Source organism: Mytilus californianus, unplaced genomic scaffold, assembly GCF_021869535.1.
Source record: "Mytilus californianus isolate M0D057914Y unplaced genomic scaffold, xbMytCali1.0.p SCAF_8, whole genome shotgun sequence".
In the NCBI taxonomy this organism is placed as follows: Eukaryota; Metazoa; Mollusca; class Bivalvia; order Mytilida; family Mytilidae; genus Mytilus; species Mytilus californianus.
The window spans coordinates 31,852,357-31,876,203 of NW_026262734.1; the positions used below are offsets into that span (position 1 = coordinate 31,852,357).

A 23,847-nucleotide genomic window follows, 5' to 3' on the forward strand; every position below is an offset into this window, starting at 1 on the left:
TATATGATCATCACAAACTTTACAAATTAAAAGAAGTTTGTCTCAAATGAAGCACATTAGCGAGACTGTCTTCAATAAACATTAATATAAAGTTCAAATGGAGCAAAGAAAGTTACATTTCATTTTTATCTTCATGCTTATGAGTTGCGTTCAGTCAATTACGTCACAGGAGACTAGACAAAACTCCACAATAGAAGTACCCCTTCTGGATAATCAGCGTATGCCTTTAGTAGTTTTGTTTGATACGACTCAATTAAACCAAGTATTGAAGGACTATATCATAAAGACAGTTGAGGAGACTACTGACCAGAAAATTCCAATTATAAAAAAAACTGTCATCGAAGATATCGGATATGGTAAGTAAAACGATACATTGTCAGTAGACATTTTTTTATACCAATGCAAATCATCATCCACAAAATAAAATCAAACATTTACCCATCTGTGAAGACCAAACTATTTTTAAAGATTGAATCGAAGGATTTAAACTATATTCTTACAGAGAAGCGTTATTTCGAAAGTTGCTTGAAATCGGCGGGTGAGTTCCAATACATATGGTTTGTAATTTGAAAGACCATATCAAAGTGAACGAAACAGTTATTTGATTTGCTTTAGGGCACAATAAAAGTAAAATTCACCAAAATTTTTATATGTTATGAATACATTTTTGTCTTGAATGAAATTCTGAGTCGTTGGAATCAACAGTCTCTGCATTTTTTTTAATCTAATTTCACAACCGTCTGTTGATGTTCAGGTCAAAGCAAACATCATCTCTTTTTTAAATATTTCAGAATGTCATTTAGGCACGAATAAAGTTCAAACACTTCAGCAAAATTGGCAATTAAACTGTATATAAGCTCAACCTTACATATTCGAGTTGATATCCTAGTACTAGTTCAATAATATGATGTATGAATAAACTTTGCGAAAAAATTCTATCTATAAAGTATTGGAGCACTATGATATCAGATGTATAAAAGACAGGGTTTTATGGAGAGACAACGTCGTTACGTTTGTTTTTTTTTCTCTCAAGAAATCGATAGACAGTTAAATAAACATAAATATACAGAACATAATGTGCCATTCGAGACTTTTTTTACAAAAATGATTCTTTTTTTTTTAATAATTTCATAGAACCTGGACGAAAGCAAGAAAGACCCGCATTTTCAGCATCGTTGACGTCATCTATAACTCTCCAATCAAATGAAGTACTAAAATTTGACAAAGTCTGGCTGAATATGGGCAATGTTTATGATCCTACTACAGGCGTTTTTACTGTTTCAAGAAACGGCCTGTACTTCGTTTCAAGTACTGTTATGGCCAATCGAGGACAGTATCTACACTGTCATCTCTGGAAAAACAACCAATCAGATGTGGGAATATTTGGAACTAATTATTCTACGGGAACATTAAACACTGTAATGGCTTTGAAGAAAGGAGACAGAATCTATGCTAAACATGACGATAACAAAGCCGGCGAACAAATGTACGGAAATCACTGGAGCATGTTTTCTGCATATCTAATAAGTGAACAATGAAACTTATGAAAGCTAATATGAATTGTAAAATTGGATCTTTACAAGCTGTGTTTAAATAAAAATCTTCAGTGTTTTCCCATGCATTATAATAAGGAACATTTTTCAGTTGATACAATGGGAAGGTTCTAAAAAGTAGGTCGACCAGGATGATAGGCGGTAAATTAAGATTGCTACTGGAATATGCAGTATTAAAGATAGGGACAGAAAGAAGAAGGTCTGGTAATGCGAATTTTTTGCCCTTTGAATTCGATAATAAAAAAGAATCATAATCTACAGATGACAATGGAAACATCATTTCCAGACCGGGGTATTGACATTTGATTTTGAGCCAAGGCTTTACCAAGAAAGATGTTTTGCTAAACTATGTCTTGTACAAAGATGCTTCAGTAGATAACATATTTTTTGGCGTGAGATCTTGGCTCATTACTAATTTTCAGACCTCTTATCATGCTTCCTTCATTTGCCTTATATCAGTCTACATACGGACCCGTGAGAGTGTTGTTGTTGTCACCATAGTAGGCCTCTCTCCGACTAGACCATGCTACGTATTTATACATCCCACACCGTCAAACGAATCCTATCTTTAGTATGGGCTTCATTACCAGCCAGGTAAAGTTCATGGAGGACCGTATTTCTATATCCCATGCAACCCTAAGTGTAAGATCTAATTGTGTTAAGGTCACGATCCATATAGCGGTTTTAGGTCAACTAGTATTTGCCAAAAAACAGTGTACAAGCTAAAAGTCCGCATTTTCAACCAGCATGTGAAAATGTTTTATCGAGCAATCGGCCATTTTACTATACAAGCATGGTTGTACAAAAACCTTATACGATATTCGTATAATACAAATATAGTCCCCCGGTACCCTGCTTCAACTATGAACTAACGATAATATTCAAATTTGATTGGAGCGTCACTGATGAGTCTTTTGTAGACAAAACTTGCGTCTTGCGTACAAAATCATAAGCCTGGTATCTTTGACAAGTTTAAATTTCAAACTTCTTTGAAGGATAAGAATTTATAAACTTCCTGGATTAATGCACTACGATAGTTATCACAAGACACATTTGTAATTGGTCAATGGGGTTACGTTTTTCTCCTTTTTAGATGAAAATAACCAGTAACCGGATATTTACGATTAGGCCTAGTAAAACCTTTCATATAGTACTGAAAGTGGGTTGTATAACCAGTAAGTATTCTCTCTTATACAAAGAACCAGTCAAACACATCATCAACAGGAAACACTAAGACGTGAGCTCCTTTAGTAGAGTATGCAATTTAAATTACCTTGGGTGTAAAATTTCATTTCAATGACTTCATATTAATTCATTTCAAGTCGACAAATAAGATACTCATTGAAATTAATACTTGTATCGGGCGTAACTCGCAATAACGGAACTGAAACGTAACATATAAATTAGTTTGCCGCAAATCAAAACACAAAACCTTTCTTACAAGAAAATATCGGTGGTCAGTGTAAGGACAGATTGTGTATTGACTGGACGATTTCACACTTATTTGAAGGAAAAGAATAATACACTTCCTGGTTTAATGCAATAATATAGTTATCAAAAGATACATTTTTTATTGGAAATCACATTTTTCACTTATTTAAAAAAAAAAATAATAATAACCATCGTTCTGATATTTTCGGTTAGGTCTAGTAATTTTTTACAATGAAATAGGTTGCATGAACAGGAAGTATTCTCATTTATACCAAGTGTATCATCAGAAGGAAACACTTACATCCTAGCTCCTTAAGTAGAGTATGCGATTTAAATGATCTTAAGTGAAAAATTTCATTTAAATAATTTCTTATAATTCATTTCTAAAAATTATCGAGAAGGGTGATCATTGAAATCATTACTTGTATTAGGCTTAACTGGCACTGAAATATTACATATACATTGTGTAACTGATTTTGTTACAAATCAAAACACATATTTCAGACCACACATACTGTTACACAAATACATTGAACATGACCAGATATTGTTCAATTATACTTTAACAGGTACCTATACTCCAATTTGGTTATGATAATCTGTGTAAGATGGAATATCCCCAATGGGACATAAATATACCATGCTAAACTATTAATGTTATGTTTTAATCGAAAATATTCAAGGGTGCATTTGTGAGATCAGCAACATTTGGAAACAGAATAATTTTCTGAAACCTCCATTTTGTACAGGGATCAATCGAATCAATCTTAAAAAAAGTCATATATTTAGAAAAGTCCCTTAACTAAAGTTGTTGACTTTTTAGTTGATTAATATCGCTTTCCAAGATTTTCATCAACATGCAATGTACCTTTTTTTCTTTAAAAATGGGTTCAGGGGTAATTTGAAATTAAAATTAAATGCCTTTGTTTGATTGACCCGATTGATTAAATCTTCATTTTTTTTAAAGATGTTTAGCTATTTAACTACTGGAAAATTGTATAGTCAAGTTTTCTTATTTATTGACCATTTAACTTAGATACATATACATATATTATACTAACTCAGCAACCAAATTAACAAAACAACACTTATTGCTTGAAATCATGTATTACTTTTAGGATTTCGATGATAATTATATCTTTGATGTTTATAGTATTTGAATTTGTAATCTGTTCCCCATTCCTTTATGTTGACATGTATATTGTCATGACACAACTATTATAGAGAAAAAAAAATAAAAATGTACTAAAGCTCACATGTACAATGAGATCAATGGTAGCTTTTTCATTTCTCGAAGTCCATCTGAAGTTGTACACTTTTTACATGTATAAGTCTGGAAAAATCATAAAAGTTGCCATACGCAATAAAAACCCAAATCAATTACAAAAATAGATTTAAGTCACGTTTGGTTTAAGTATAATAAATCCTTGAAACCCTTACGATAGCTTAAAAAAAGACCCACACAGCTATTCGATCTATGAACAGAACCTATTTGGTAAGACAGAGATTAAAAACAACGTTCATAAATGTTCTCTCAAAAGCTATATTTCTGATTATTTTTATACAAAAAAGAAAATCAAAACCCATATGTAATTCTCAAGAAAATCCTTGCCTTTGGATGAATTTTGCGATGGTTAGAAACTGTAATATTTAATATTTGAATTTTATGTTCGTCCTTTAAGAGAGATAAAAAAAACTGATCTGCAAGGTATACCATTTTCTTGTCACTATACAATATATAATGTTGCAACCCTTAGATAACGCCGACGAGGACATGCATTACTCGACTAACGAAAGAAATATTTTAATATAGCCTAATTGGTCGAGTGGTCTAGACGCTGTAGGCGGTGTTGCCACTATGTCTCAGATGCAGGGGTTCGAATCCCGCAGAGGGAAAAAAACAAATATTTGCTTACGCAAATTTGCAGATCTAAAATTGTTGGGTTAAATTTGAGACGAGTATATATAGTATGGCGTAAGCTCTGTATAACAACAAGTTATCCGATGGAGAATGTCTATCGTAAAGTTGTCATACATTTAGACGTTTATAATATATTGAGATCTATATTATAGTAAAATGATTTGATTCCATTCATTTGTAACTTTTTTGGCATGTAGTATCGGGATGCTGTTTCACTAGCTGATTGGAATGTTCTTATGTATAATGAAACTATTGCCGATATTGAACATCCAAAACTACAAAGTGTACAAACATATTCAGACAAAAATGTTTTATAGATCTCCTTATACGGCGAAAAACCTTCACTTCTTTAATTATATGCTGCATTACTGGTTAAGTTAACTTTTCCTAAGAATTTTGTTACCAAAACTACAAAATACTGTCAATTTATACCGCCTCTATTGAGAAACGTTAAATGTAAATTAGAATAAGGAAATAAATGTGTTAACACAACAAATACAAAATGAACATCATTGCTCATAATACGGCATTTGGCACATCTCGGCAGATTTCGATACCAAAAATCACGATGTTGAAATATGGTACCATAATGTGCCGAGGTGTACCGAATGCATGCTAGTTTATAAAGTGATCCTCCGCCCTTCCGTAATTATAATCACAAATTAAATCGAGTATCGCAAGTTCTTAACAAACTAAAAAACGATTTGTGACAAAACGAACACGTTAAACGAGGCTGTTCTGAGTGAATATTGGTATATAGTTAAAATGGATCAGGCAAAGTTACATCCATTCTTTATCATCATGCTAATGAGTTGCGTTCAATCAATGATTTGGTCACAGGAACCTGACAAAAACTCCTCAATAGAGGTTTCCCTTTTGGACAATCAGCAGATGCCTTTAGTAGCTCTTTTTGACACAACTAAATTAAACCAAGTGTTGAAGGACTATATCATAAAGACAGTTGAGGAGGCTACTAACCAGAGAATTCCAATTATAAAGACTGCAGTCATCAAAGGTATTGGATATGGTAAGTAAAATGTTAATACATGATCAGTGAAAACTAATGTTGTCAACGGTTTACCGGTTAACAGTCGAAGGACCGAATATCGAATACCACAAACACTAGACGGTTAACCGGATCTTTTTAAATTTTAATACAAGTAGATTTGATATAATTGTATATTGAAATCATTAATAAATTTTGTTGAATTTTAAAATGATCGTCGTGGTACTTAATTTGACAGATCAATTGTTCTGAATGTTGATTGCTATTGTTAACCTTGAAAACATTCCAATTTTACAAAATTGATTAGCACAAAGACAACTTGTGTTTCAGCATGGGTCAAGTTCTTAAGTCAACAAAATTAGCATAGGATAACCGGTATGTATACTAGGTGGTACGAGTAACACGCTTCGTCTTCTCACCGAATCGTTTGGGACAACAGAGAAAAATTGTCATCTTCTTAATCTGAAGTTATTACATACGCCATAGTAGATATGGTAGTATTGGGTTATTATAGATAAATTTAAAGTAAACCTTCACCAGGAATGCTCAAACCCAAGGACAAACTTCAATTTATCGTATCATAAAACCGTGCATTTGTAGAGAACTGTAGATTATGCCTTTAAACATCAACTAAAGTACCGGTCAACCGGTTAAACGGTCGAAATATTATCAGAGTAACCGGTTTGGCAAAACTTCAATTTGACAACATTAGCTTTGATAATTTTAGTTCGATTTTTTTTTTAATAAACTCAAATGTAATGTTTTAAAGTGGATCACAGACTAAAATAAACCGTCTCCAATACATTGACAGGCAATATTATCGTTAATCTATGTTAATGGTCCAAGTAATTGATATGCTTAAGGGATCATACATAAGAATACTAGCAAAGAGAAGTTATATCTACTGATTTCTACAAATTCAGAGAGCTCATAAAACTACAGTCCCCAACAAATATTGACTAAATCATGTAAATTCGTACAAATGAGTACCCATGACTAAGAATGCTGCTACAAATTGAATTAGTTTTGCATCTGGAAAATTCTCAAAAAATTCTCTGAATGTAAGCACAAAGTAATGTACTCAATGAGAATTCAAAAATTCTAGAAAGTTTGATAGTCCTCGATTGAAAACTTTACGAGCTGATTACACAAAATGGGTATCCTCTATCGAAAATATTACTACAAAAATCACTATCTTAAAATTTTTTTAAAATCATCCAAATCCCTATTTAGAATTTCAAATACAAGCATTCTTAACAAACAGGTTTGATGGCTCATCTGAAAAAATTATAAAAAGATGATTGCACAAAACGGGAACCCTTAATTCAGAAAATTGACTCAATTACATCATCGAAAAGTTGCAAATTATGCAAATGCGTACACAACGTGAGGTGCAAGATGCAATGTATAAACAAACACTCTAGAAAGTGATAGTAGTTGAATACACATTGAAGGTATCCTCATTTTAACAAACCGGCCGATCGCCCAATATTAACTATAGATAAGAAGATGTGGTACGAATGCCAATGAGACAACTCTCCATCCAAGTCACAATCTATAAAAATATAACAATTATAGGTCAAAGAACGGCCTTCAACACGGAGCCTTGGCTCACACCGAACAGCATGCTATAAAGGGTACTCTGTTACCCACTGTGTGCAACTCTGTCAAATTTATATGTGTAGTTTTTATTCTGTTTGTTCTCGATTATAAAATGAAACTAAATTGTTCCAGTGTATATACTCTTCATTTGAAAAGATAGACATTATACTTTTCGGATGTTTTCTATATAAAATAGTTCTTTTTTCAAATCTTTCACCAAAATTTGATAACGATAAGTAAAACAAAATTCAAAGATAAAATATGACTTCGAAAATGTATTTCACACTTAATAATGTAAAATGGGCTTAAGGAAATGTAGCAAAAAAAGTTATTCGAGAGGAGCAATGCAAAGCACAAATAGAATACAACCTTGAAAAGAAAAATATTTCTCCATAAACAACAATCTGAAGATTTGTTTCTGAAAATTTAAAATACACTTACTTTTTTGATAGTTTAATCTTAAAATTTCAAGTGTTAGATGTTTCTGTTGTATATTGATTGATACTTGGTAAAATATTTTCAAACCGAAAAAGTATTTTTTAATCAAGCCCGAAAGGGATGCTCAGAAAAAGATACTCGATCTACCTTAAAACTTTAGTTTTAGTACAATTAAATAATTTATTACCTAATTATTTCGGAACTAAAAAAAAGTTTCATACTGATTTTCTTACATGTAAGACACCTGTTTTTTTTGGAACGATCCTAATCACGTATACTCATAAATAAAAGTTTGCATAAGTATTAATATAAGACATGGCTCTCTGGACGCAGTTGTTCCTTTGCGATTTGGTCGAAAGCCGACTAACAAGAATATCACTTTTATTTCTTTTGAGAACTACCCTTTCTAATATGTGTATAATATGATAAGTATCTCTATTCTATTATAGAACCTGGACGAATACACGAAAGACCCGCGTTTACAGCATCAATGAGGACAGATAGTACTCTCCATTCAAATGAAGTTATAAAATTTGACCAAGTATGGCTGAATATTGGCAGTGGTTATAATCCCACTACAGGCGTGTTTACAGTTCCAAGAAACGGATTGTACTTCGTATCAAGTACGGTTATGTCCTTACATGCACAGAATCTACACTGTCGTCTCTGGAAGAACAATCAAATCACATTAGGACTCTTTGGATTTAATTATTCTTCGGGAACACTACACAGTGCAATGCCTCTAAAGAAAGGGGACATAATCTACATAAAGCACGACGCAAGAGCCGGGGAAACAATTTTGGGAAGGCACTATAGCATGTTTTCTGCATATCTAATTAATGAACAGTGAAACTGATGAAACGAATGTGTATTTTAGAATTTGACCTACTTTAGCAAGATATGGAATAAGTCGAGAATTTGATTAAAACTTATCACTGTGTTGTTCCATGCATTTGAGATTTCATTTGTTTGAGGAAAAAGTGCCCATAACAATTTTAGGTCTCTTAACTACTTCCATCAGAAAAAAATCCTTTTGGATTCCATAAGATTCACGCTTCACTTTCACACTGTTCCTCTAAAATATACTAGCTTTAACTGCCCATTTTGCAACCATCGGATCAGGGCGTTTTGTTCCACAATTGGTCATTTAACTTTAATAAAAAAAAAACAATTTGCGCTATTCGTACATTATACCAATATCTTCTCCCAGTATCCTGGGTTATTTAAGAACGAAAGGTTATATTCAAATAACGGCTTAGATTTAAACCCCTTTGCGGCTTGCTTTCGTGAAATGTTGATTTGGAATTATGAAAGGTCTGAAATTATAAACTAAACATTTGAAGGCGTGAGTGAATATCGAATCTTAAGTATGTACATTATTTTTTTGAAGCAAATACAAGTTGCCCTAATAACATTATGTGGATTGTGTCCTGGTATCCTGCTTCAGATATGAACGAACGATAATATTCAAATTTTCTTTCTTATTTTAAAATCTTTCTTACAAAAACATATTGTTGGTAAGGGTAAGGACACACCGTGTCTTGACTGGATGATTTCGCACTTATTTGAAGGAAAAGAACCAATACACTTCCTGGTGAAATCCAATGATGTAGTTATCACAAGATACATTTGTTTTTTGAAATCGCATTTATCATTGTTTTAAAAAGAAAATAACCAGAATCCTAATATTTTCTATTCGGTCTAGCAAAATCTTTAATATATCACTGAAATAGGTTGTATTAATAATAAGTATTCTCTCTTATACAAAGTACATCATCAACAGGAAACACTTGCACCTCAGCTCATTCAGTAGAGTATACGATTAAAATGATCTTTAGTGTAAATTTCATTTTTAATAATTTCCCATGAACTAATTTTTTTAAATTGTCGAAAAGGGTGCTCATTGAAATTGTTGCTTGTATCATGGGTAACTGTCAATAACGGAACTGAAATATTACATATCACTGATTTTGTCGTAAAACAAAGCTGAATATTTCAGACCACACATTCTGTTACACAAATAAATTGAAAATGACCAGATATTGTTCATTTAGACTTTAAACAGGTTAGGACCATTTGCCCACATCGGTCATTATATTCTGTGTAAGATATAATATCCAAAATGAGATATAATTTACCATGCAAAATAATTATTAGTAGATATAATTAAAAATGTTCAATTGTGTATTTGTCTGCGTTTGAATCATTTACCAGCTTCATCCCTCTAAAATTTCCATTTGTTCCAAGTGACCAATCTTAATCTCGCATCCGAAGCGGGCTTTAGCATGGCTCTAAATATACCTGTATATTATCTTGGCATAACTTTTATACAGAAAAACATATGAAAATGTACTATAGCTCACATGGATGAAAAGTATCAAAGGTAACTTTTTGTCATTTCTCGAATTCCATCTGAAGTTGTACACTTTTTAAATGTATACGTCTGGAAAAATCATAAAAGTTGCCAGACGCCCATTTCGTCTACACAACGCTAATCAGGTTCGTTCTTACCCAAAACAAGTAAAAAACCAATTCAATTACAAAAATAGATTTAATTCAAGTTTGGTTTTAGAATAACGAATCCTTGACACCCATAAGAAAGGTTTGAGAAAACCCAACACAGCTTTGCCTTTGGGCAAAGTTTGAGATGGTTAGAAGCTGTAACAGTTAATGTTATAGTTAATGTTCTGTCTCATCTGATCTTGCATACTTTAACTTGATTATATATTCTGAGATCTATATTATTAACAATGATTTGAGTTTATTTCATTCATTTGTAACCAATGTGGCTTGTGGCCTCGGGTTGCTGTTTCACTAACTGATTGGAAGTGGTCTTAAGTATAATGAAACTATTGACGAGATTGGATATCTAAAACTAGAAAGTGTACAAACAGATTCAGTCAAAAATATTTTATGTATTACTTATACGGAAAAACCGTCACCTCTTTAATTAAATGCTACACTACTTGCTAAGTTAACTTTTGCTGCGAACTTTTTTACCAAAATTTCAAAACAGTTTCATTGTATGTAGCCTCTATTGTGAAACGATTAATGCAAATTAGAAGAAGAAAATAAATATGTTAACCAATGAAATACAAAATGAACATCATTGCGCATAATACAGCATTTGGCATACCTCGGCAGATTACGATACCCATCAAAGTGTTAAAATTTGGTACCATAATGTGCCGAAGTGAACCGAAGGCATGCTAGTTTATTAAGTGGACCTTCGCCCTTCCGGTATTATATTCACAAATTAAATCGAGTATCGCAAGTTCTTAACAAACTAGAAAACGATTTGTGACAAAAGGAACACGTTAAACAAGGCTGTCCTTGAGTTAACATTGGTATAAAGTTAAAATGGACCAAGCAAAGTTACATCCATTGTTTATCATCATGCTAATGAGTTGCGTTCAATTAATGATTGGTCACAGGAACCTGACAAAAACTCTACAGTAGAGATTTCCCTTTTGGACAATCAGCAGATGCCTTTAGTAGCTCTTTTTGACACAACTAAATTAAACCAAGTGTTGAAGGACTATATCATAAAGACAGTTGAGGAGACTACTGACCAGAGAATTCCAATTATAAAAACTGCTGTCATCGAAGATATATGGATATGGTAAGTATAATGTTAATACATGATCAGTAAATAACTGTCGTTTGTGTAGCTTGAATGATCGTTCGTTTTTTGTTTTTATAAACTTCTTTTGTAATGTTTAAATGAACCGGTTCCCCAATACTTATTGTTTGTAATTTGGCAACATTAACGTTAATCTATATTAATGGTCCAAGTAATTGGTATGCTTAAGGGATCATATATAAGAATATTAGTAAACATAAGTTATATCTACTGATTTCTACAAATTCACAGAAATAATAAAACAACAGTCCCCCAAAAAATTGGCAAATTCATGTTAAGTCGTACAAATCGGTATCTAAAAGTGAGAATGCTGCTTTAAAATGAATAATAAAATTGAGAATGGAAACGCTTAGTTTCTTGAAAATCTGCAAAAACATTCTCTATATGTAAACATAATGTGATGTACTAATCTTCAATGAGAATTCAAAATTCTAAAAAGTTTGATAGTCATCGGTTGAAAACTTTACGAGTTGTTTACACAATATGGGTACCCGCAATCGAAAATGTTACTGAAAAAAAAATCACTATCTTAAAAAATGAAAATATCATACAAATCCCTATTCAAAATTTTAATGTGAATACAAGCATTCTTAACAAAAAGGTTTGAAGGCTCATCTGAAAATTTTATTGCACTAAACGGGAACACTAAACAGACCGCATGACCGCCCTCCATTAACTACTATGTTACCAACTGTGTTTTGGATGTTTTTTGGTCAATAATGAAACATAAATAAAACAAACAAAAATCAATAGTTACAGAAATTTACATACAAGTACATTTAATAATAAAAGAACAAGATTTGAATTATCCATTATTACTCTAAATTGTCATTTTATAAATAATATAACTACATTAAAACTTAATACGGTTGCAAGTACATCAGTCAAGGTTGACCCTAGGAAAATTTTGTTGTTCTATTGAGTCTCTTTTAACTGCTATTACAAGTGTTAGTAAATTGCTTACAAAACATTTGACCTAAGGCGTATTTAATTGAGAAACACGTGTCTATTTTTAAATCATTATCGCAACGCTTCTCTCTAGTGTTTGATCTGATAATGTTACTAAACTTTTTTGAAGTAACGATTTCATTTGACGAAGACATGTCTTGATATTTGTATTGGAAAATTATGCAACTATACTTTACTGCATTTTACTCATTAAATATTTGTTTTATACCTATTTCTTAATGTTAATTTATGCAAAAAGTATACCAGAGACCAAGCCTTTGGCTTGTGTAAAATTTAATTAAGAAACAATAACTTCAAAATTTTACCAATCATCAGATTTTATTACAGGTAAGTGACAATCAGAATAAAACACCTATTCTTGTCTAGATTTTGTTAATTCAAATTAATGCTTTTATGAGCAAAAAATGTCATACCAAAATATAGAATTTATCAAAAGTCTTTACCCAGTGTAAACATAGCAAAATAGATTGGAGCCAAGTAAAATTACTTTCAGTGAAGGGCGATAGAAAACTTTCATTAGGTGTGCTTTAGACAAAAAAGATTGTAAACTTTTCTAAGAGGGTTTTTGCATATCATACAAAACCGTCTAAGCTGAACTCATACATTATATATTCGATGACATATTTGAGTTAAAACCTTGTTTGAGTACAATTGAATAATTTATTTACTTATTATTTCGACTGAATTGTATCAACTTAACCATTTTGCTGGGGTTCGTGTTGCTTAGTCTTTAGTTTCTATGTTGTGTTTTGTATACTGTTTTTATTTTTTGGTTTATTTTTTTTCTTTTGTTATGGCTTTGCCAGTTTATTTTCGATTTATGAGTTTAAATGTCCCTTTGGTATCATGTTTTTGGAATAATTTTCATCAGGTATACTCATAAATAATAGTTTGCATAAGTAATAATATAAGACTTGGCTTTCTGGAAGCAGTTGTTACTTTGGGTTTCGGTCGAAAGCCGACAGACAGTAGGAATATCATTATTATCTTATTTGAGAACATCTTTTCTTATGTTTGTAAAATATAATTATTATCTTTATTCTATTATAGAACCTGGAAGATTACAAGAAAGACCAGCATTTACAGCATCATTAACGACAACTAAGCCTATCCATTCAAATGAAGTTGTAAAATTTGACCAAGTCTGGCTGAATATGTACAATGCTTATAATCCCATTACAGGCGTGTTTACAATTCCAAAAAGCGGATTGTACTTCGTATCTAGTACTGTTAGGGCCACTCATTCAACGTATCTACACTGTCAACTCTGGAAGAACAATCAGTCCACATTGAGGCTCTTTGGGACTAATTATTCTACGGGAACAATAAACATTGTAATGACTCTTAGGAAAGGGGACATAATCTACATAAAGCACGACGATAGAGCTGGGGAAACAATTTTAGGAGCGCATTATAGCATGTTTTCTGCATATCTAGTTAACGAACAATGAAACTGAGGTGAATTTTAGAATTTGACCCACTAAAGCAAGATAAGGAACACGACGATATTTGATTAAAACTCATCACTCTGTTTATCTATACATTTGAGATTTCATTTGTTTAAGGACAAATTACACATAACGATCTTATTCTTGGTTGCTTACTTACGAACGGTAATATTCCAATAACTGCTTACATCAAAACCCCTTCGCGGCTTACTCTTGTGAAAAGTTTAATGCAATGATAAGTTATCACAAGACACATTTGTTTTTGGAAGTCACATTTTTCTCTTTTTTTAGAAGAAAAAAACCGGCATCCGGATATTTACGACGTAAGTCCCTAAAAATAACTTTCAAATTGGACTGAAATGGGTTTGTATATAAACCGGAAGTATTCTCCCTTATTCAATGTAACAGCTATTCATATCATCAACAGGAAACACTTACACATCAGTTCCTTTGGTAGAGTATGCGATTTAAATTATCTTCCGTATAAAATTTTAATTTAATAACTTTTTATGAATTCATTTCTTAAAGACGACAAATAGGATGCTCATTGAAATTAAGACTTTTATCATTGGTATATGCCAATAACGGAACTGAAATATTACAAATAACTGATTCTGTCGCAAATCAAAACATAATATTTCAGACCACACATACTGTTGCACAAATAAATTGACTATGACTAAATATTGTTCAATCAGACATTAAACAGGTCGGGACCATTTGCCCAAATTGGTAATAATAATCTCTGTAAGTGTAAGATATAATACTTTAGTATCCGAAATGGGTTATAATGGGATATAATTTACCATGAAAAATTATTAGCAGTAGACATAATTGAAAATAGTGTTTAATTATTTACTAGGTTGATCCCTCTGAAACCTCCATTTAATTTCTAGTGATTCATTAATATTACTTTGCAATAATTCCATCAAAATCCAAAGAATCTTTTTTTTTCTTTTCGGGGGTTTGGGCTAATGTAAAATCAAAATTTAAACACTTTTGTTTGATTGGGTTGTTTGATTCTATTTCATTTTTTTTTAGATGTTTAGTTTACTTGGATATATACCCATATGTTATACTAACTCAGCAACCAAATGAACAAATAAATTCGTTTTGCTTGAAATTATATATTACATTTAGGATTTCGATGACAATTATAACTTTGATGTTTATAGTATTTGAAATTTTAACCTGTTCACCATTTTTCTATTTGTACATGTATATTGTCTTGTCACAACTATTATACAGAAAAAAGGTATGAGAATGTTGTATAGCTCACACGGATGAAAAATATCAATTGTAGCTTTGACTTTTCTCGAAGTCCATCTGAAGTTGTACACTTCTTAAATATATAAGTCTGGAAAAATAATTTAAAATGCCAGACGCGCGTTTCGTCTACACAACACTAATCAGTTTCGTTCTTACCCAAAACAATTAAAAAACCAAATCATTTACCAAAAACGGGCTTAGTCACGTTTGGTTTTAATATAACAAATCTTTTACACCCATAAGAAAGGTTTACGAAAACCCCATACAGCTATTCTAACTATGAACAGAACCTATTTGGTATAACAGAGATAAAAACAAAGGTTTATAGATGTTCTCTAAAGAGCTATTTCTGAATAATTTTATACAAAAAAGACTGGCAAAATTCATGTGTAATTCGTAAAAAATGCCTCGCCTAAATTTTGAGATGTTTATAAACTGTAGCAGTTAATGTTAAAGTCTTATGTTCTGCCTAAGCTGATCTTACATTTTTTCATTTGATTATATATATATATATATATATATATATATATATATAAGTCTAAATTGAAAACAACGTTCAAACCTATATATATATATATATTGAGATCCATATTATAGTACAATGATTTGATTTGATTCCATTCATTTGTAACTATGTGCCTTGTGGTCTCGGGTTGCTGTTTCACTAACTGATTTGAATTGGTCTTGTGTATAATGAAACTATTGCCGAGATTGGATATCCAAAACTACAAAGTGTACAAACAGAATCAGTAAAAAATGTTTTATAGATCTCCTTACATGGGAAAAACCTTAACTTCTTTAATTATATGCTGCACTACTCGTTAAGTTAACTTTTGCTGAAAACTTTGTTACCAAAACTACAAAGCAATTTCATTGTATGCCGCCTCTATTATGAAATGTTTTATGTAAATTAGTAGAAGTAAATAAATTTGTAAACAAAAAAAATACAAAATGAACATCATTGCGCATAATACTGCATTTGGCACACCTCGGCAGATTCCGATACCGAACATCAAAAGGTTGAAACATGGTACCAAAAAGTGCCGAGGTGCACCGAATGCATGCTAGTTTATAAAGTGGACCTTCGCCCTACCGGTATCATATTCACAAATTAAATCGAGTATCGCAAATTCTTAACAAACTATAAACGATTTGTGACAAAAGGAACACGTTAAACGAGACTGTTCTGTTAATATTGGTGTATAGTTAAAATGGATCAAGCAATGTTACATCCATTGCTTATCATCATGCTAACGAGTTGCGTTCAATCAATGATTTGGTCACAGGAACATGACAAAAACTCCTCAGTAGAGGTTTCCCTTTTGGACAATCAGCAGAAGCCTTTAGTAGCTCTTTTTGACACAACTAAATTAAACCAACTGTTAAAGGACTATATCATAAAGACAGTTGAGGAGACTACTGACCAGAGAATTCCAATTATAAAAACTGCGATCATCGAGGATATTGGATATGGTAAGTATATATATATAGTGTTAATACATGATCAGTAAGAGAACGTTTTTTGTCTTTGTAGCTTGATTTATCTTTTTTTTTATATAAACTCATTTGTAATGTTTAAAAGTGTGTAACAGACTCAAATGAACTGGTTTCAATACTTAGTGTTTGTAATTTGGCAATATTAACGTTAATATATGTTAACGCCAGTTATACTCATACATTATATATAAAAATCAGAAGACATGGTGTGATTGCCAATGAGACAACTATCCACCAGAGACCAAATAACGTAGAAGTTAACATCTATATGCCATCGAATGGCCTTCAACAATGTGCACGACCCATACCGCATAGTTAGTTATAAAAGGCCCCGAAATGACAAATGTAGAAACCATTCAAACGAGAAAACTAACGACCTGATTTATGTTCAAAACAACAAACGAAAAACAGATATGATATACAGCAACAATCGACGAAAACCACTAAATTACAGGCTTCTGACTTGGGACAATCACATAGAGAGGAGGGTGGGGTTAAACATGTCTGCGGGCGCCAAACCCTTTCGCTAACCTGTGATGTTGTAACAGTACAACATAAGAAGAAACTATAAAAATCAGTTGAAAAGGACTTAACTCATCCGATCGATTCAAAGCAGAAAAACAACTAATAATATATTCATTTGAGAACTATCCTTTTTTTTATATGTGTATAATATGATTATTATCTCTATTCTATTATAGAACCTGGACAAATACAAGAAAGACCCGCATTTACAGCATCAATGAAGGCACATATAACTCTCCATTCAAATGAAATTATAAAATTTGACCAAGTATGGGCAATGGTTATAATCCCACTACAGGCGTGTTTACAGTACCAAGAAACGGATTGTACTTCGTATCAAGTACTGTTATGTCCAATATTGGACAGCATCTACTCTGTCATCTCTGGAAGAACAATCAAATCACATTAGGACTTCTTGGATTTAATTATTCTTCGGGAACACTACACAGTGCAATGCCTCTGAAGAAAGGGGAAATAATCTACATAAAGCACGACGAAAGACCCGGGGAAACAATGTTAGGAGAGCACTATAGCATGTTTTCTGCATATCTAATTAATGGACAATGAAACTGATGAAACTATCGTGAACTTTAGAATTTGACCAACTTAAGCAAGATATGGAATAAGACGAGGACTTGATTAAAACTCTTTAATGTTTCCTATGCATTTGAGAAGATTTCATTTATTTAAGGACAAAGGTCGCTTAGTACGTTGTATCAATTAACTTTAATAAAAAATTAAAAAAACTGAAAGACAAAAAAATGACTTTGTTTTCATTGTGAGCCTTCCATTTTTGTTGTAGCAGCATTTCAGCGGGGCCTGGGTATGGTGTATGTACCAACCTTGTGTTTCGATATTCCAGAGCTTGCATTTCCTGACATACGATTTCTTTTAGCAATTACCATACTAACAGAAAATATTTCTATTATACTATTGAATATTTTTCTTTGAACGAAAATAACAATATCATTTCTTTGGGGCTCCTTAAACTTATCCATTTGACCTCTTCCTGTAATAGATACTATTACTGTTTTCTGCTCTTTGGTCGCGTTGTTGTCTCTTTGACACATTTCCCGTTTCCATTCTCAGTTCTACAACTGCATTTTATTAATGCTCCCGAACTTTTTTCCTCAAGTTTTATATGAAAAGTATTCATTAAATTTTTCGACATGAAAATCTAAAAATAAGATTTTAGACTTGTGATTGTAGGGAACCAACATTTGATTGACCCCCTGTATGCACAGTTTGTGTAAGTAGGAAGTCAGCGTTCTGATAGAGTAGTAAAACGTTTATACTGAACAATACATAAAGTTCTTGAGCGTGTTATTTTAAATCAAAATATGGTGACTGCGGTTTTTTTTTTGGGGGGGGGGGGGATGATTAATTGTGGTAGCGCTTACTTCCAAGCAATGGTGTCATGTTTTAAGTGCCAATCTGCCTAATTCTTAGGCAGTGGTGAAAACATAAAAGTTTACATTAATTTATGTTCAAAATGTACAATAATGCTCGGATATAACATTCGTTTCCTTTTCCTGTTCTGGTATTTCAAGATATAATTTGGTTGAATTGCACTAGAAATTACAATTAAGGGGAGGTAACTCCGTAATTTGCTATCATTCTAACCAAAAGTTAAGTAGAGGTTTTTCGAATTACCAGACACGCAGAAACGGAAGAGCTACCATTTCTAACTCAGAATAAGGGTAACTTCAAAAGAGGATGGTTAGTTCGGTGGGTTTTTTTCGGCCATGTTTTGAAATTCTTCTAAATTGCCTGATTCTTACAAAGACTGGCTCTTAAATGTGACGCTATCTTATATCTTAATAAAGCTTACAAACGAATAGTGGTAATATAAAACTAATTCCATTCAAATTCACATATCTTAAAAAATCATTATTATAAACATTGTGATCAAGAACGATAACCGCTAAAAGTACAGCATTTTACGGTTGAATATTATAGGACAAAACTTCCAGAAACATATGTTGAGAGCACGGAAATTATATGTATAAATATCTTGTGATTGAAGTGATAATGTAAAAAAATAAATATATTTCTATGATATACGTTGACGTCAACAGAACTTGGTGCGTAAACAAAATTCTTTTGAGTGCAAAATATAAAATAAATCTAACAAAACACATACTTCAGATCCTTATCATTGTATTTAAAACATGGTAGCAATTTAAGTTCACCTGGAACTCGCGTCGTAAAAACGTATAAACATTTTCATCAACGTTTTATTCCCTAAAAACTTTCCTACAATTGTGAGATCAATCTGTTATTTGTAAGTTCGGTGCCTACTGCTGTTCGTAGTAAAATGTCAGGGGGTAGGTAAGGGAGCTACCATTTGATTTTTATGGGGGGCTAGGATTAAAAATTTTGTCCTGCATTTTTTTTTAATTGTTATCTCTGTCCTGCCTTTTTATTTTTTACTCTATTCGGTCCTGCATTTTTTTTAATTAGGTTATCCTGACTTTTTTTTTAACATAAATTGTCATCCTGCCTTTTTTTTTGGAAAATTGCTCATCCTGCCTTTTTTTTTACTCAAAACTCCTGTCCTGTCTTTTTTTCAATTTTCATCCTAGCCCCCCCCTCTAAAAATCAAATGGTAGCTCCCTAACCTACCTGAGCCCCAACCAAGGTGGATGATATTGTTGTAAATAATGTTCAACATAACTATAGATCTTGTGACAAAATATTCATCCAATCAGATCAGTTCCCTTTGGTATCTCATACAAAACGAATCAAAGACCACGAACGTTACATCATTTGTCGATCTTTAATTTGCGAAAAAAAAATTTGCCTTAGTGTTTTTTTTTTTCTATGTGAGCGGTGCATATAAATACTTTTTACTTTGTAATTTCCGAAACATATCAGTTCTGGCAGGTTGTTAACTGAACAGTCCGAGTAAATAAAACAGTTGTTAAACTTGTAATAATGGTATTAAGGAGGATTTAGATTCTACTTTTTGTAATAATAATTATGAAATACGGGACAGGACAAAACAGTGATAACTCTACCTCTGAGATACCACTTCTGGACAATCAAAATATGCCTTTAGTTGCTCTGTTCGATACCACTAAACTCAACCAGGTATTGAAGACCGCTATTGAGAAGACAATAGAAGATACCATGAGAACGAGATGAGTTCTCGGATAAAACAGGCTGTTATTGCCGACATTGGATACGGTATGTATGGAGTATTTCTGTAGCTTTTATGACAGAAAAAAAAATCAACGGCCATAAAAATTCCGCATGACAATGTATTTTGAGTAATGAACGTATGTGTAAAATTCGCTTTAGTAAGAGATATTGTTATATTATTTAATGCTTCTTAATTTTACTTCTCTATCATATGGTCTCTAGTGGAGAGTTGTCTCATTGGTGATCTTACCACATCTTTTTTTATGTTTATATTACTGATATGCAGAGAGTACAGATATGTGTTATTTGTTTCAAGTGAGGGCCCAATTTTCCTTTCAATTAGCATAATTTCATATAGACCTGAAAACATGAAAACTACTGTACCAGAGGTATTGCAATTAATATGTGTATGGGAAAATTGTTCAATTCAATACTAAACAAAAGGCTTGATAAATATTTAAATAATATCAAGTCCTTGTCAGATTGGTTTTTCAAGTAAATGTAGGACATCTGATCACATGTTTTTATTAAAAACTATAATGGATAAGTACACCAGTATGAAAGGTGGGAAACTTTTATTATGCTTGCTTTGTCGATTTCAAAAAAAGCATTTTTGACAAAGTCGTTCATTCTGGTTTAAAAAATAAGTTATCAAACCATAGTATAGGGGGTAATTTCTATGCAATCCTGAGAGATATGTACAATAAAAGTGAATTATGTGTTAAAATAGACAATGTGCTTACTCCTGATTTTCATTCTCAAATTGGAGTAAACGCGACAAGGGGATGTTTTGAGTCCCAACCTTTTCAAGATTTTTATAAATGATTTACCGGATGCATTTAATGAAAGTCCAGATGCTGTTGATATTAATGGCCGCAAAATTGACTGCCTCATGTATGCAGATGATATTGTTATTTTTTCTAGTTCCAAAAACGACTTGATGGTTTATCCAAATTTTGTACTAAATGGTGTTTAGAGGTCAATCTAGCAAGGAAAGGAAGAATTATACAAAAAATCACTAAAAGCTTTACTCAAATTGCAAAGATCTTTATCCTCTTCCAATCCAAGTATTTCTACTCTATTACATATATATGACCATACAATAAAACCTATTTTAATGTATGGCAGTGAAATTACAGGTATGTTTAAAATTAGCTCTGCAGCATGCCAGAAAGAAAGTGAATATTTATTACAGCACATTTATATTAATGATTTTTTTAGATAAATCCAATTCAAGATATATGAAGTATATTTTAGGTGTAAACAAAAAATCTTCTAACTTAGCTGTGCTAGGAGAACTTGGTAGATTCCCTTTATATTTTTCAGTTGTATTATCAATGTTGAAATATTAGTTTAGAATAAAAAATATGAAATATGGTACTGTATGATACCTATATGTGTAACAAAAACATGTTTACTAATAATATGGAATGCTGGTATCTATCCATACATTACATTTTTAAAAGCTAAATATTCAAAATTTGGAGGTAAAGCTAACCTTTTTTATCAAGTCAGTTAAGCAAAAACTTTGTAATAGTTTTGTAAAATTTTGTAACACAAAAAGAACAGATACAAAAAGTAGTAAATTAGATACTTATTTCAAACTAAAAACTTATTTTTCCAAAGAAATTTGTCTATCTTTAAACAATTTTCAATTGAGAAGTGTCATATGTAAAATCGGAATCAGTGCCCATGGTCTCAAAATAGAAAGAGACAGGTATAAAACTTTATATATAGAAAGAGATCAAAGGCTTTGTAAGAAATGTACCCTTAATTTGGTTGAAGGTAACAACATTTTATTACTAGTTGTCCAGCATACAAATATGATAGGGAGATATTTTTCAAGTAGATAAACAGTATTTGTCCTAATTTTTCATATCTCTCAAATGAGGCAAAATTTGTTTTGTTATTTGCTAATGAAAATTTGTCTGTCCTAAAATATTTAGGGAACTATATTATTTGATGACTAGATGTGAGACGAAATGTAAATTAATATACGTAATGACGATGATTATTGTAATGATTCAATGGTTCTGGTCCTGTCTGGAATTAAATGTACATGATTTTTATATAAAATGAAGAAATATATGTAGCTCTATCATGATAACATCTATTATGAGCTTTTAATATTTCATTTCAATGTAAAAAAAATGTTGTTTTTTTCTGTTACAAATCACAATGTATTGTTTTGTGTTATACATGTCATGCTGCCCATCAAGGGTCCTTGATTGGAATAATAAATATTCTTATTCTTATTCTTATTCTTATAGACAATATAGTCCGTATTGGGTTATTTTTCATGTGTTATGCAAATTGCATTGAGAATTATTTTTCAGAACCTGGACGAGAAAAGGAAAGGCCAGCTTTTACAGCATCGCTTACATCATCCAGAAATCTTGGTCTATATGAAGTTGTAATATTTGACAAAATATGGTTAAACATGGGTGGAGCTTACGATCAGGACACTGGAGTTTTTACTGGGCCGAAAACGGGACTCTACTCTATTTCAACAACGGTTATGTCCGATAGTGGCAGCTATTTACACTGCGATCTGTGGAAAAATAATGAGAAAATGGTCAGGGCTTTCGGTACTGATTTATCGACTGGGACTCAGAATGTTGTGCTGGCATTGAAGATGAATGACACAGTTTATGTTAAACATATTAGTGGTACGGAAACTATTTATGGAGATCATAGGTCGACATTTTCTGGATACCTAATTACCGAGTAAACCAGTAAAAACACATTTTAGAAAAAATAAATCTGGACAAGAGAAATGTTTTAGAGGCAGCCGTCATTATGCATATAATGTATAGATAATGTTATATTCATGTTACTGCAAATTTCAAAATGCTAGTACCTATATTATTTCAAATTATAAAAAAATACGAATTTGTTGAGTGAATAATCGAGCATTTTCATTATATTTATCTAGTAATTCTGAATAAATTTCATCTTTGTTTTAATTGTTTGGACAAATTCTTGATAGTGGAATAGCCAGAAGTGTGGAGGCTTACCCATTGAATTAATAATGTTGTCACAATCAAATTTAACATGGACAAACAATAAATAAACAAATCAATAATTAATACGAAGATGATATTCTTCGATACATAGAAAATACAAAACATTTCTTTACGAATTCACTCATTTACGTTATTAGCTGATATAGCCATTCTCCTTTTTTCTATTTTGTTCTCTTGTGATGTCCCTCTTTCACTGCCATTTTACCAGTTGCAATAATTTATTTTGAGATGAATTAATCATCTTAATTAACTATAGTTGTATGGCAGCTTCAATTTCAATTTATATTGATGAGAAACATCGTCAATTTAGCTACACATTGTTCTACTCTATAAATACCCTAATGATTATCTTATGTTTGATTTCATGTAAACAAA

The 23,847-nt window shown here is 31.8% G+C and overlaps 2 protein-coding genes and 1 pseudogene across 5 annotated transcripts in view; 2 read left to right on the plus strand and 1 right to left on the minus strand.

Moving 5' to 3' along the window:
* Nucleotides 1-23,412, plus strand: LOC127710489 (complement C1q tumor necrosis factor-related protein 4-like). Of its 4 annotated transcripts, none has more exons than XM_052216378.1 (2): nucleotides 1-356; nucleotides 22,783-23,412. In XM_052216378.1, the coding sequence occupies exons 1-2, from the start codon at nucleotides 98-100 to the stop codon at nucleotides 23,175-23,177; spliced, it is 654 nt and encodes a 217-aa protein (XP_052072338.1). In that variant the 5' UTR covers nucleotides 1-97; the 3' UTR covers nucleotides 23,178-23,412. The 4 variants fall into 4 exon arrangements, 3 of the variants coding, with proteins under 3 accessions (XP_052072338.1, XP_052072336.1, XP_052072337.1); XM_052216376.1 differs by lacking the exon at nucleotides 22,783-23,412 and adding an exon at nucleotides 1,135-1,611 and having other exon boundaries at nucleotides 4-356; XR_007986206.1 differs by lacking the exon at nucleotides 22,783-23,412 and adding an exon at nucleotides 8,401-8,433 and having other exon boundaries at nucleotides 216-356.
* The window catches only part of LOC127710486 (uncharacterized), a 45,914-nt gene that overhangs the window by 21,252 nt on the left and 815 nt on the right, over nucleotides 1-23,847 (minus strand). The gene's annotated exons all lie outside the window — the stretch shown is intronic.
* On the plus strand, nucleotides 16,328-17,987 carry LOC127710490 (uncharacterized; annotated as a pseudogene).